This window comes from Galendromus occidentalis, unplaced genomic scaffold (assembly GCF_000255335.2).
Source record: "Galendromus occidentalis unplaced genomic scaffold, Mocc_1.1 scf7180000077464, whole genome shotgun sequence".
Classification (NCBI taxonomy): domain Eukaryota; kingdom Metazoa; phylum Arthropoda; class Arachnida; order Mesostigmata; family Phytoseiidae; genus Galendromus; species Galendromus occidentalis.
In genome coordinates, this window is record NW_003805452.1 from 37,164 (window position 1) to 51,775 (window position 14,612).

Genomic DNA, 14,612 nt, shown 5'->3' on the forward strand with positions numbered 1-14,612 from the left:
TTAAGTGAACGCCGAATCACCGTGACGAGGGAAATCGCATTATGTTCGGGTCACTGCTGATTTTGGAATCTCGGACGGACTGACCCTCAAGAGTACGCTCCGCGCTCCCTCGTGATTGAGCGGAGGGGAAAGTTGAGCGAATTGCCGGTCCGACTCGGTAGGAAGTGAATATACACAAACGCCAACGTAAACGAGGCACAGAAAAGGCGCAGAGGCGGCCGCCCGCTGTGGAGCCGGTCAAGCATTCAAGAGCGACAGATTACGGCAGAATAAGAGGGAATCGAGAGCATCCGAGAGGAGAGAGTGTGCAGTGTCCACATCATTGTCGCTAACAAAGTTCCGCCATTCCCCGCCTCTCTTCACCCGTCGTCGTCGCCACTGTTCTCGAGGCTTGATACATTCTACTTGGGCATTACATAGTTCAGTTTCAGTCCAGGTGCTGCGCTAATGCGTCTCAGGTAATTTTCTCTCAGATCTGGCGGGAGAGATTGAGTGTCTATCCGTTATGATGATCATTTATGTATCTGAGGGGAGGGGGCGGGAACTTCCGATGACGGAACAATGAGGTTCCGTGGGGAAATTCATCGTCCCGCGCGGAAGCGAGAGTTTCTCGACATTGGCATGTTCTGAGAGGATTTTCTTGAGGAGGCAGTTCCCCTGGCGAGCATGAAGCGGAGCAGAGAGTGAGGAACAAGGGATTCACGGCCTGCCAGATCAGAACTTCCCGGTATTCAGGCTCGATCGGAGGATCCACCGAATAGTCAAATCGAATGATCGGACTAGTCTGCGATTCCGACGCGGCTTGCATCCATCAATCGAGTGAACCGTCGACGACAAAGTTCATTCGACCGATTCGCAGGGTGGGCGGAACACTAACGTGAGGCTCACGGGGGGAAGGAGAGCGATCGCGAAGTCAAACGAGAAGCAGAGTCGGGTGCATCGGCCGATTGCGACGCTGAAGTGAAGTCGTCTTTTAACGCGTGCCGCTCCTTAGATTCAGAAACCCGAACGTATGTTGCAACGATGTCGTTATCCGCTGCGGAGCCGACCGAACTCTTCCGCTTGCACAACCTCCTGCTCTACGCAGACTCGGTGGACGTCTGCTCCACAGCGCGAACAGCCGAAGATCACCCTGAGGATCAGGACGGACCTGATTTGTGATTCGCTCCATTACTGTCATCGACCGACTCTCTGTCAAGGTCTGAGACCGATGGGTAGGCGACGGCGAACGTGTGCTGGCCGCGGGTACGATGAGGGAATCTGAAAATTCTCCATTAATTTAACCCGCCCGGCGTGGCCTCATACAGCGATAGTAGCGAAAGGATAAGACGAAGAGGGCCGACCGTTCTTTTTCTCAACAGACCAGATCCATCAGAGCTCTCGTTCGAACGAGACGCCTGTTTTTGCTCCAAGGCTCTCGGTTTATTAATTAGAAGAAAGATGAATATGATGGTGGTGAGAGGAATATACGCGGTGACTTTTGTCCCTTGCTTCTTTCCAAAGATCTAGAAATACCGATTATGGACTTGGACGAGCTCTTTCAGAATCGACATCCTCCACGGAGGTTGAAGTATCCGTAAATTTTTGTGACAGCCCGCCCAGGTTCCCTCCCCTCCATTCGGTGATTCCATCATTCTGTCCGGGTCTAATGACCTCAGCCAGACGGAGGCTTCTCTTTTTTTTTCGACAAGCACCTCATCGACTTTCTCTTCGCTTGGCCGCCTTCCAGATAGATCTGGCTCCAGAAAATCTTCAGCTAACCGGATCAAATGTTGTTTTTCCAGGATGCCGGAGACAGTTGTTGCCGGAAAGAAGCATTCACGCTGAGGGAAAAGGAGCGCCCATCTCTCGAAAACTGAGATCGGAGGCTTTACGATCGCGCGATCAAGCGATAGACCGACCGACCGACCGATCACGCAGACGGACGGACGGTTTCGGACAAGCGAAGTCGGCTAGATAGAAATGAATTGGTACTGGGTTGCGGCGGCAGGCATGCTGCTAAGCCTGTCGGTGGGGGTTACGGCCGTCGTACTTCAAAGGTTCTACTTCCGGTACGCCGTGATCGACATCATGGCCATCATTGGATTTATGATCTTCACATCGACGTTAGTGTCGCTCATCCTCACCCGACTCGGCTTCGCCTTCAAACGGTTACTAGCTCGATCACAGTGGGCGGACATGCTCGGCATCATCACCTTCCGGAACAGTGCCTTAATGTCGCAGCGGCCCTCAGGCTGTTTTCCATGTCAGCCATCGCCCACGCAACCAGCCTTCTGTCCCGACAATTCAGGGGACATGCTGACGATATTCGAGGACTACTCTCAGTACCCTCCGCAACCACGTCGACTTTTCGACACGCATCGCCTATCACCGACGACATCGCCCGAAGGAGGCCTTATACCCGACGTTGTGCCTCGAGTCTGTCTGCCGGATTCAGAGGAAGCACTGCTGTACGTGGTGCGTTCGAACGGCACCTTCGTGCACCTCGATCACATCGTTACGCCGAATAATTGTTGTAGTCGGGGAGTTCAGGACGATCTGCCTCCGCCGTACCACACCGTGCTAGCCACAACGTTCGATCAAGAGGAACCGCCCCCGCCCTACGGCGAGGAAATGATTCCCACCGAGATCGTCGTGCCGGACCACAAGCGCAAGAGACAGGATCCGAAGCGGACGCAACTAACCGACAACTCTACGCTTGCTACGAACTCGGAGAAACCTCCCGAAGAGGTCGCGAGCGAGGACGACGGCGACGATCAGCAAAGTCAGCAGGTTCAGCCGCACCGACAAAGGGCACAACAACAACAACAACAACAACAACAACAAGATCAACATCATCATCATCATCACCACCACCACCAGCAGCAGCTGCAGCAACAGCCGCCCGTGGCACGCGTCGAGCAGTTCAGTGATCTTCGTCCAGAGCAGGCCGACGAGCGAGGTTGAGGAGCGACCGAGCAAGCGGATCGGACACACGAATTTACTTACTTAGAAAAGATGGTAGTCAATCAATCAAGCGAGCAGGCAAGCAAGCAAGCAACCAACATGACAAGCAATCGATCACCCGTAAGCGTCGAGGGTGGACACTGTAACTAGCCGGTCGGCCGGCCAGCCGGCCGACTTTTGATCCCGCGTTATGTTGGAATGTCGCGGGATGGAACCCATGATCGAAGCTGTCGTCGAAAGCAATGACACCTATTGTGATATCCTCGAGTAGATGGGCGTCGTCTCGCTGGTCCACCAATCTTACTCGTTATTTCCTCTTCGGTGCCCGATCAGCAGACAGAGGAACTGGTGGTGTTCCAGGACGACGCAGAGAAAGGAATCCAAGGAGGAAACCGACAAGTTACCTAAGGGAAATATATTCAAGTGGAGGGAACTGCATTTAGGTAGATGTCAGCGGTGGTCCTCATGACTCAGAAAGGCTGTCGGTACGGAATGACCTCTCACCATACCCAAATCTGCATCGACCAGTGAATGGATTGATTACGCAAGAGACTGCCGACAAAAAACAAACAGAGAAGCGTGATTTAGAATCATATTATCCTCGCCGAGCACGCTCGAATCGAGCATTATCGAAGCATGAATTCGTCAGGGGTCAAGACCATAGTATAAGGAAGAAATTCGAACGGGCGAGAGCAGGCGGGACAATGAGCGCATGATTGGCGGGCGAAGGAGGAAATCGAGACCCCCGTAGTTTGCGAGAGGTGACTCGCCAAGTCGAGCCGCACCGCGAACATCGGTCACGCATAGCGTTATCTCAGGTAATGCGTAGATACTCACACGGAGCCCCCGCGAGGCGGATATGGCTATTCATCTGCTCTTACCTCATATGCCTCACTGAGACCTCTGGTTCAATCTCTCGCTTAGCATCCCTTGGATTGTAGATCCGGTGTTCAGATCACGATATTTAATTTCGATTCGTGAATCGTGTTTCGAGTTCTGGGAACATTGGGTGTGGAACCCGGACACTGGACACGTTGTTCGGAGCGTTTATGTATGATAGTTTCCCGAGAGAGTTCTGATCGGACGATCAGCATACCCCACCCCCAAGGACCATACGTCACGCCAGTCTCCGAACGAACTGATGTCGAAGCTTCTACGGGGAATCTGGATTCATCGCCCGCCCACCATATAGCTCGTCTAGAGGCCCACTCTCTAATTCCTGAATATAATTCAACTTGTACATGAACACGTGTTCTATTAGATTGTCGGCAGGATTATCTTCATCACAAGTGAGAGAGAACTAAGGGTGAAAAGTTTCAAGCGTATCCGTCGGATAGAAGCCGTGATTCAATGGGATCAGACCGACCGACCGACAGACCGATCGGCCGACCAACTGACTGACTGACTGACTGGGGAGAGAAATCATTTTCGGAAAATATGGTATTGAGTCGTGTAGAAGAAAGTGTAAACAGATGATATTTGAGAGAGGCATCACGTGCGGCGTGCAACGCAAGGGCGACGTCTCCCCGCGCGGAGGACGGAGGCAGCGACAGCGTGTTGAGAACGCCGATGATGATCAGGTAGGGGAGATCTAAGCGAGAGAAAGTTTTAAAGTCGATTATATGAGAACTACTAGAGAGACGGACACGCTCTGGTGAATCAAAGTATGGAGAAAATAATAGAAATCCAAACAAAACAGAAGGAACGAAAACCATGCTTACAGAGTAGAATGTATTTTTCACCGCGTCGGCCATCGATCAAGTCGCCGTCACAATACGGGTCGACGTGGTACGCGCCGGGCATTCGATTCGCAAATGACGGAATAGCCCAGCATCGAGTACTGTAACGTGGCGCACCGAGTTCCTGCAGGGTTTCTGAGGTTCCAGGAGCTTCTCAGTTCATTCGAAAACGCGGAGATCCGCTCCTCAATGGTACACTTCGAGCATTTATGGCATCACGCACCGTATCGACGGCGCCGTTTTTGAGTGGTTCGCTCTCCTGCCGGAAGTGCCGTCAACCTATGCATGGTACCGCGGGTCTTGGGAGCCCTCACCTCTGTTGCGCTTCATTCCCATCAACTCCCTTTCCACGTTGCCGCCGGGCGAACGGACTGACATAAGTGGTGCCGCGAGCATTTTCGGTTCGACGAAGGAGATAGCGAGAGATCGATCGAGACGGGAGAGCTGTTGTCGAAATACTCTTGTCAGACGAACGATTTCTATTTATCTGTTCGTGTCCCGGCTGACTTCTCAGCGACCCCAGACTCATCCGAATTTTCCTCGCCTGGAAACGCATGAAGCGGTCATACCGAAGGCATCAGCTCAGGAACCCTGTTCCCGAGATTGACTGGTTCCGCACCTCGTCTCATCCCGGGGCTTTTCAGAGGGACCTGTGCGACAGTTCCCCTGCCCACAATAATTATTGAGGAGAGTTTTGCTCCTCGCCTCTCGCGTTCCCGCCACGAGAGACCATTTGGGCCTGCGGCCAGACCCTCGGGGACTGGACTCCGGTCGTTCATGGCTCGAGGGAACCACTCCGGAATTTGTGCGGAGAGACCGGCAAACTAAAGGTTCCCCGACGGAAACATCCGCCCTGGTATCGATAGCGATCCCGCAGGAAGTTCGGCCGCCGGATCCGAGCCAGGAGTCCCCTCGAACGAGGAAATCTCGATGTTGTCGGTGCAAATCTGCTCGAGATGTCCACACCGCCGGCTAGCCCTCGGTGATAGTGCGAGTGTGCGGAACCCTCCCGCGGGTCAGACGAGCCGAATGAGCCATCTAAGGTCGATTGACTTTTTGTGAAGCAAGTGGGCGGTGCGTTTGCCTCGTTGTGGGCCTGTCGTCTGTTTGTCCGCGCTGCAGAGGAAAAACGCGATGGCGTCGGCTATGTTTCCGTTCTCCTCCTTCGGACTGTAGTCTGTTCGAGCGCTGTATCCCCAGCTTCGAATTGAGGCGTTCTTCCAATCCATCTGCAATTCTGCAATGTGCAATCTGAAAGCAATCCATCTGTGGCTGTGATCGCATGTCTGCGACTTTTGCTCGGAACAATTGGCGACAATTTCACCAAAAGAGTTTCAATTTCTCGGGAAGGATAAGGGACCGGTTAGTGTCAAACGGAAGAAGTTCGTTCGTCTTTCTGGCGGCCTACATGGCTGGAGCGAATCGAATGAGAGGAACAAAGATCCAGCATGCGGGAACACCCAGGCCATTACTGCTCGAGAGCACGATCTCGCTCGCTGACCACCACGAGCGAAGGTTGCTCGCAACCCTCAGAGCGACAGCAGGCGAGCCGTCGGAACAACCAATTCATCGGAGTCGCTCGTACATAATGAATATGCTCCTCCTCATCAAGAGTGCTTGTAGACAGACTCGACGTGGCTTCACACGGAAAGTTCTCTCTCGATTCTCCCCGTCATCGTTCCGCAGTCCTTCTGACCGTTATCAGTGTTTCGTTTTTCTGAGGAAACGCACACCTTTGACGTCCAATCTTCAGCATCAGAACTCTTCATGAGCAGGAATCCACCCCGTCGACGGGGTCTCGGTCTTCACTTTGACGGATCGCACCGGGGTCGAGGGATCGGGGGAGTAGGCTCCTGCATTCGCTGAGACGCCGCGGAGGCGATCGCGATGCTAAAGCTGAAGACTGTTCCACGATCTTCCTCGTCGGAGCGCTTCGTGGAGATCCGTCAGGTAGTTCTTTGCTATGCAGCTGGACTAGCGGTTCTCCAATACGGGGAATCATACCATCGCTGCTGTTCCGTCATTGCCCGTAAGCACCTCAGCTCACCGAAGCGTCTTCTGGCCCGAGCGCGAACCACGACCGACAAAAAACGAGGCAAACATCTTGTAGAATCCACATGGACGGTGACCAGAATCAGTCTCCTGGAGCTCGAAGTTTCTGTCCCTTTCTCATCGAGTATCTAGATTCCGAATCCGGGGCAGCGGCGGAGCCGGGAATTTCCCGGAGAGAACGAGCACAGTCGGCTCATCAATAGGGAAGGGGCGGATCGAATCCCGAATACTCCTTCGGCATGGGACTACGGGCTAGGGACTACCTGTGGAGGAGGGATCGGCCAAACGTCTCGTTCCATGGATCCGCCGTTGTACTGGGGGTAATCCGAAGCGGAAGCGAAGCGGGAGAGAGCAGCGAAAACGCTCAATCCTCTCGATCGCGAATTCTAACGGTCGCGAAATGAGCAGTCGCTCGTACAATCGATGGTGTCTCGTCCATATCGATTCCATTGTTATCTCAAGATTACCTTGTGGTTGTTCGTTCACTTGGCATTTGAGCTCTATTTCTATTTCCTCCTGTCCCAATTCTAGATAATGAACAGAGTCTAACTTACCGATCTATCCGGGAAGCCCTGGTGAGCGGTCTTCGAGTATTCTCTGAATACTGACTGAAACGAAGAGTGGAGGAGACCGCAAGGTCCTAGGATCCTCTCGACTAGAGACGAGAGATGAGCTGTAGCTGAAGTTATCATTCAAATTACGCTGCACGGAGGCATTCACACTTCGATAAAGTCGTATCAGGAGCGTCTCTCTCATGTTGGGAGCGGGGCGGGGAGATACACACCGTCGGTCAGAGGATGATCGAACGAGACGTCCGCGTCCGAACTCGTTGCGCATTCCTTGTAAGCCATTCCAATGTCAGCATTTTTGAATATCGTGAGTGAGAGCTTCCACGGACGACGGAGAGGAACTCGGTCGATTCCATCATCTCCATGAGCCTCCCAGGCTTCCGGATCGGAAATCGTAGCTGAAAGAGAGAGATCGATTCTGAGGATGAAGGAAAAGTAGATTCCCATGGACATAGTGTCACAGATCGTTTCTGGGGAGAAAGCTCGATCTGAGTGGAATGATACCATGAAGAGACGCAGAACAACTTTGCAAAACGAGAGTTTCACGAGAGAACTCTCGGCTGGTACCTCGGAGTATTGTAGATGGTACTGATCCGATCCGAGAGTCACTATGAGGTCGACCCTCGGAACGGGTTTTATGTTGGAGACGACGATGGTAAGAAATCGATCATGATATTTACTGTTGTCAAGGAATTGTGAGAGGTATGAAATAAAGAGGGTAATGCAATCATGCAAATTAGCTCGATGTCTCTTCCTTCGCATGGGCGGTGAGGGTTCTCGGTGCTTTCTAAATCTTATACCGACCACAGTGACTCGTCGATGACAGAAAATGAGAGTCATTGAATTCGCACGTTCCGCATCACTCAGGATAGAGCCTCATCTTCAGATACAGAATCACCATGAGGGGCCCCATGCTTCGAGTTATCACGCGGCCCGACTTTGGGATGTATTCTCGAATTATGTGAGTTTCTCCGCACTAAGGATTAGGTTAGAATACTGAGGAGGGCGGCGGAGAGTTCTTTCAGCCTCGCCGTCCGCTGAGGTCTTGCGAGGCGAAACATGCGCGGAGTACTCCGCTAATGAAACGAGCCGCATGACGATAAAAACCATCTAGACAGATAGTGGCCGTAGTCGATGTTAGATCACGCCACAGAGCCGTGTTTCGGACGTCTAACCGACCGGCACGGTCAGGCACTCTCTAGTAGGGGGCACATGCACATCTTGCTGTGCCGATAGTGGGTGGATACTTTTCTGCTAGCTGCCCCATCTTTTCTCTCAACTCTCACACGTTGTCTCATAGCAGTCATCATTACGGTACGGGGTCGTGCTGTAGGTTGTGTTTACACGTTCCTTCCAAGGAGAGAGAAGTAGAGGAACAGTGCACCCTGGACGTCTGACGAAGAACTCCTTGACTCCCCGAGATTCTATATCAAGGGCTTCGATAAATATCGGATTATCTCAAGCGGAAGAGTCATGACCTCAACCCGTGATGGTTATCCGCTGATTCAGCACACCGGGAAGCTTCAAAAGGCGGGTCGTACGGATTATCAAGACCATAGGACGTGTCTTACCGCACAGACAAGATATAGGGCAAGAGATCACGGCGATGCACCTACGAAATGTTCGACTCTCTGAAATCGGAGGCCGACGCTCTCCGTTGATCGACGCTCTCCATAGATCGATGCTTCCGACATTACATTTCCCAGCTCTCAATCCCTCCGAATGAACGCTGGCCCCCGATTGGATGCACTGAAGCGCGGAGCTCCTGGATGGTTATGGTCGCCTTCGCCCATTTCCCCGACCCGAGCAGTGACGAGTTTCGCTCCTCTAACGTGTGCTCCCCCGTACATACTATCATGCCGCTGTAGAATAGCTGACTGGATGTTTCCAGGAAGTCAGAGATCCCGAAATGCCGAATGCCGATGTATGAAGCCGACGGAGAGGCCCGGTTCCTCATGACAAGGTATCCATGTGGCGCCTGCGCACAGCTGACCAGGAGCCGCTCGGGGAGTCGTGCTCGGGAGGGTCGCTCTTCATCGAGAAGGCTGGCCTTCTGTGAGTCGCGCTCACTCCGCTTCCCGGTGCGAGCGTATTCCTCAATGATTTCGCATCCTGGAGTCGCAGCCGGATGTCGAACCGTGATTGATCAGACAGGAGATCCATGATCCGTTTGACTCCTGATTGAGTTCATACCCACGAAGGAGTCTTATCAAATGATGCTCAAAGGAACTCACTCGGCTTGACGATTCAAAGATTGGGATGCTCCCCCCATACGGTGAGCGGTATCAGCTTCGGCCCCTTTCACATCGCTAGCGTTGCGCTTCCGTCAAGCTACGATTGAACAAATGCAAAGGAGCGCGCAGCGATCTCTTGATGTCACAGTGGGCTACCCGTACGGAATCTCAGCTCTCCATGCATGGATCCGCTCCACGGACTCTTCCTCCGTAAAAAAAACGGTATCCTCCATTGCGAATTCAGAGAAAGGTACGTTGGAGAAGGACGGTAGTGCCTTCATGATGATTCGAAAGGTAACTACCCAGGAGTTGTTTGATCTTCGAATCAGGCCTCCGGTATGAGTCGAGGAGCTCAGTCGGATCGTATCCACCCCTCTAGGCAGGCACAGATTCCTCTACGTGGCGCCCCCATCAAGCTCATGAGCTATTGCTTCCCCGAGGAGATCCTCCCCTGCTCAGAAGAAGAGGCAAGAGACTCCGGTGCAGGACAACTGGGCCAAAACCAGCTGGGCCAAAATCCAAATGGGCCAAAACTAAGTGGGCCAACGAACAAACTGGGCCAAAACCAACTGGGCAAAAAATCGGTTTGCCCAGGGATGATTCCCGAGTGCCCCAACATGGGTAAAATAGGAGAATTTTGAGGCAACATTAGGACCTCGATCGGAAGAATGTCGTGTCTGCTCTTCTCCAACGATACTCCACTCAGGCACGGCTTACTTGAGGGGTTGCTTCTTAAACACGTCACCGACCCGACATGGTTGCACGGGGAACCGCGAAGAGGCACGGAAGAATCAAGTTACTTAACGCCCAAATCAATCAAACAGCTGCGGCTCTTCAATCTACATAGATAGAATCCAAAGATAACTGAAGTTGTTTGTACTCGATTCCTGCGTATTAACGACTCCAAAATCTCAGGAGGAGCGTCTCCCTCAATACGATTCCCGTAAAGCATCGCTTACAGTACGAGGCTCTGCTTAAACGCGAAATTTCAGGTGGGATGTAGTCTCTTCAAGCAGCATCTTATCTTACTGAGTTTGAGATTCTCTCAGCCATCCGGTTTTTGGCCCAGTTGGTTTTGGCCCAGTTGGTCCATTGGCCCAGTAGGTTTTTGGCCCAGTTGGTGTTGGCCCAGTTGGTTTTGGCCCACTTGTCCGTGTTCGCAAGAGACTCCGGGTTTCTCCGATTCGGCATCCTATGAACACCGCAGAAAACGTCCCTAGCACTATTAAGAGGATGGAAGAAGCGACGGATGGATCAAAAATGTCGCGAGCGAGGATTCGAATGAGTTGTGCCCTCTGCTTCCGTCGAGGGGGTGGAATTCCGGACCTTGAAGTCGCTGTTTCCTTCATCCACACTTCGGAGAACGATCCGAATTGCAAAGGCTCGTGGGATTCCCACAAAAAGTCTCGGAAACTTGTCAGTAGAAAATTCGCCTCCGATCGATTCGAAGAGCAATGATCGTATTACTCAGCAGCCTCGACAGAGTCGAACTCAGAGCCTAGAAATCAGTGTCATTCCGCAGCTCTCGGAGTCGAACGATATCCTAGGACATCAGAAAACGGTATCTTTCCAAAGCACAGGTATGTGTGGGTTCTGAGAACGATTCGACCACGCTTATGACATTCGGTGTTGTTGCCGATAGTTGAAGCCACATCGCCAGGCGATCAGGTTTCAACCGAAATCATGAGCGGTAGCGGTCTCGGTGCATTCCTCGTATTTCTTTTGCTGATGCAACGCAGATCAGCATTTATCAAAGATGCTGGTTACGGCTACATGACACAAAAATCCATGTGGTCGTGGAATCCAGAGACAGATCGCAGACAGACAGGGGAAGGTCTCCGCCACGATCGACGTGTGAACCCCATGACTGTCTGCAGACCCTAAAGCTGAGGATTGATGCGAAGCTGCGAATTGTGAATTGAAGGTGAAAGGCAGCAAGACACCTGAGATTAGGAATTTTGAGGACTTGACCTTTGCAAGGGGGGTCGTGTCAAAGCAGTCTCCATGGTGTCAGGGCGCAGTGTCAATATCGATGAGGTAAACACAGCTTTTCAGAATGGAGAGATCTGAAAAAGACTCATGATTCTCTCAATCAGTCTTTGATTCGCAATTCAGATACTTGATCGATCATCGCTCAAACCCAGATTCGGAGCTGCGGACTCCTAGCGTCAGAGCAGCACTTTTCCGAATCCGGTGCGACCGACTCGAGATCTCGAATATCTCATTGGGATCGCCTTCCTGCGCACAGATTCTCGGCTTCATCATCCGTTTGAGGCCAGCTATGGAGATGAGACATTCTCGGCTTGACCAAGCCGGTCGGAACATCGAACAGGATCAACCCCACGGAGGTCTGATCCTGGCAGTAAGGAACAAACTAGCTCCATGAATCGAGCGAGCCCGCTCTTATTGAGCGGTTTTCGTGAAGTTCGGTTCACACAATCGCCAGATACACGAGCACGGCGGACGCGATAAATGAAATAACTCTGCGTAGAGTAGTCAATAATTTTATTCTACCTTTATGTACAGCCAAGCTCGGATGCTAAGTAGCCAAGCTAAGTATGCTACGGTAACACAGATTTCCCGCATCAAGCTGTTAGGCGATCGACCTCTCGCGATCGACCTCTCGCGCTCGAAGCTTCACTGAGTACAGCAGCTTCTTAAAACGTAATCTTCCCCCTTATATATATCGTAGCGATCAGCAAGGGCGGCTTTCGACTCCGTCCAGTCTAACGGACTCAATCTTCTTCATCATTTGAACGACAGGTGAGAATCCAAACTTCATCGGGAGGAGCGCAGAGTGAGAAATTCGGCGCCTGAGTGGAAAGAAGTCAGAACAAGAATGACGCATCGAATGGAAGAGGTCTCCAGGATGTTGGCTCTCAACCTTGAGCAGCGGAGAATACGTAGGGCACCGTCATCGAGACATTGTTCGGACTGGGGACTTGGTCAGGGTCTTCAGGGAAAGCGATCATGAGCGCGACAATGAGGCCAATACCGGTCAGGAGCATCATTGTCTTGAACAGCCGCGAGCCCTCAGTGCTCTCGGAGTTCAGCTCATGGGGCAAAATCTCAAAGAACGTAATGTACACGAAAGTGCCGCCAGCTATGCACTGCAGTACTCCACTGACGAGCGGAGGGGCACCATTGAGTAGAAGCGTCGCCAGGATTCCAGCAGGAGCCATTCCAGAGAAGACCGCAATGGCGGAGAAGAGCCCACATGATTTCAGGGTGGTTGTTGACACCAAATTGGTTCCCAGGGTCACAGAAATGACGCTCTTGTGAACGACGATGGCACCTGTAACCGAGTCAAAGATTCCGAGATTAGGAGGGAGTCCTAGGGGAGCGGGCGGTTGTCTGACTATGCCTGATTGTCTAATAATGATTTTTTCTAGTCTAATTGCTGCAGAGTTCTCACCCAAGAGTTGTAAGATGTCCGCGGTGCTCGGTTGCAAACCGATGGCGAGCCCCTCGAAGAAACTGTGCAATGAGAGAGCGAATACCAGAACAATGGCTCGGAAAGGTTTGTGGCTGCCAGGGTCACCGTGCATCGAAACTGTCGTCATCCGGTCCTCGTCGTCGGAGTCTTCGAGCGAAGTTCCCGCCGAGCGCTCCGCATCACCATTCTTCTCATGGAAAAACAGAACGGTTATCTCTAACGTTCGATGATCCGTCCGCGACTTCATGACGGAATGGGTCCTCAGATGATTGTAGACCCAAGAATTTATCGGGCAAGAAGGCTAGACGACTCAAAATCACGAACCTCGTCCGGGAACCCCAAGCCCAAAGCGGCGTTCCTCCGGATCGCTCCGTAGTCGGGGACCGGTGCTCCACTCTTGTTATCCCGTGACGGTCCATGCGAGTGGCCCAACGAGAGGCCGCCTTTGTTGAACTTCTGGATGATCTGGAGAGAGATGAAACTTCTTAATCCGAAGAGCGACCATACCTCGCGAAACCGCAAAAGATAGGGTTGGAATGAGTCGTAGACATTTCACGATAGAACTCACCTGCTCACTGATCAAGACCAACAAGAAACCCACAATGATGAGGGCGTAGGCCAGCGGGAACCCGTTCGTCTTGATACTGCTGCTCGCAATGGCGTCGTCCATGTTCTCGATGGCTTCTGGTATCAGATGTAGGAAACACGTCGCTAAGAAAACTCCGCCACCCAGGCATGAGAGTCCCGACAGTACGTGTCGGACGCCACTGCGCTGGTTCTCCGACCGCTTGGAGAGCAGAGCCGGAATCGATGCAAAAAGCATAGTGCCAAAAGCGAGGCCCGCCGCCACACAAATTTTAGCGACATTTGGATCCGACCAGTTCGTCATTATTGTTCTCTGACGAGCTGAAGCAACCACAGATCAGAATCTTATGGCGAGGCTGAACAAGCTCCCAGTATCGTCTACAGCTGAACCTGAAATCCCTCCGCCGGCTCGAAGCAAGACGATGGTAGCGGCAAGATCGATCCGGTCGGACTCCGCGATCTCAAGACCGTGGCGAAGCTGGAAAGCGACAAACTGCTGCCTCGGACTGCTCAGGTGAGAAGCGACTGCATAGGAGAGCGACAGCTAGAATCGCAGTAGTAAGTCAATCGAATCGATAGCGTAGTCAACTCGGGACACTGAGCGGCTTAATAAGCCTCCTCTAACCGATGAAATGAGAGAGGGCGATCTCTATCAGCCTCGGAAAGAAACCGAAGTACAAATCGGTAACTGGAGAGCTGCAACCTCGCAGAATCTCGAGCCGATGTGCTCCGGAGGCGAGGGTTATGGTCGAATTCGGCCGCCATGGCCAGCTTCACTTGTGAGCAAGGACATGCCACTCTGCGGTCGGCAACGAGCACATTGCTCATCGTGAACCCAACTATCTGATTGCTTATCTCAGATTTTCTCGACCGCAAAGGCGGGGCAGGTGATGACTCGTGAGGAGAGGTGGAGGAGTGGACTCGGATTGCTTACCGCATCTATTTGATACCGACTCGATGCCTTCGCCCGATGAATCATTAATGCCCCCGAGTATATGCTGCGCATCCATGAGCGGAGAAATAAGATATCCTCTACAAAAGCGCGGTCTCG

The 14,612-nt window shown here is 52.4% G+C and overlaps 2 protein-coding genes across 2 annotated transcripts; one reads left to right on the forward strand and one right to left on the reverse strand.

Annotated features, from left to right (window-relative positions):
• The first annotated feature begins 1,962 nt into the window (after positions 1-1,962).
• LOC100902597 (uncharacterized) lies at positions 1,963-11,926 on the forward strand. The gene is made up of 2 exons (XM_003744318.1): positions 1,963-2,772; positions 11,789-11,926. Exons 1-2 carry the CDS (start codon positions 1,963-1,965, stop codon positions 11,924-11,926), a joined length of 948 nt encoding a protein of 315 aa, XP_003744366.1.
• Positions 11,927-12,419: 493 nt separating this feature from the next.
• LOC100902738 (zinc transporter ZIP1-like) lies at positions 12,420-13,799 on the reverse strand. The gene is made up of 4 exons (XM_003744319.1): positions 13,545-13,799; positions 13,301-13,441; positions 12,956-13,163; positions 12,420-12,835 (listed from the first exon to the last, which is right to left on the reverse strand). The coding sequence occupies exons 1-4, from the start codon at positions 13,797-13,799 to the stop codon at positions 12,420-12,422; spliced, it is 1,020 nt and encodes a 339-aa protein (XP_003744367.1).
• Between the last annotated feature and the right edge of the window lie 813 nt (positions 13,800-14,612).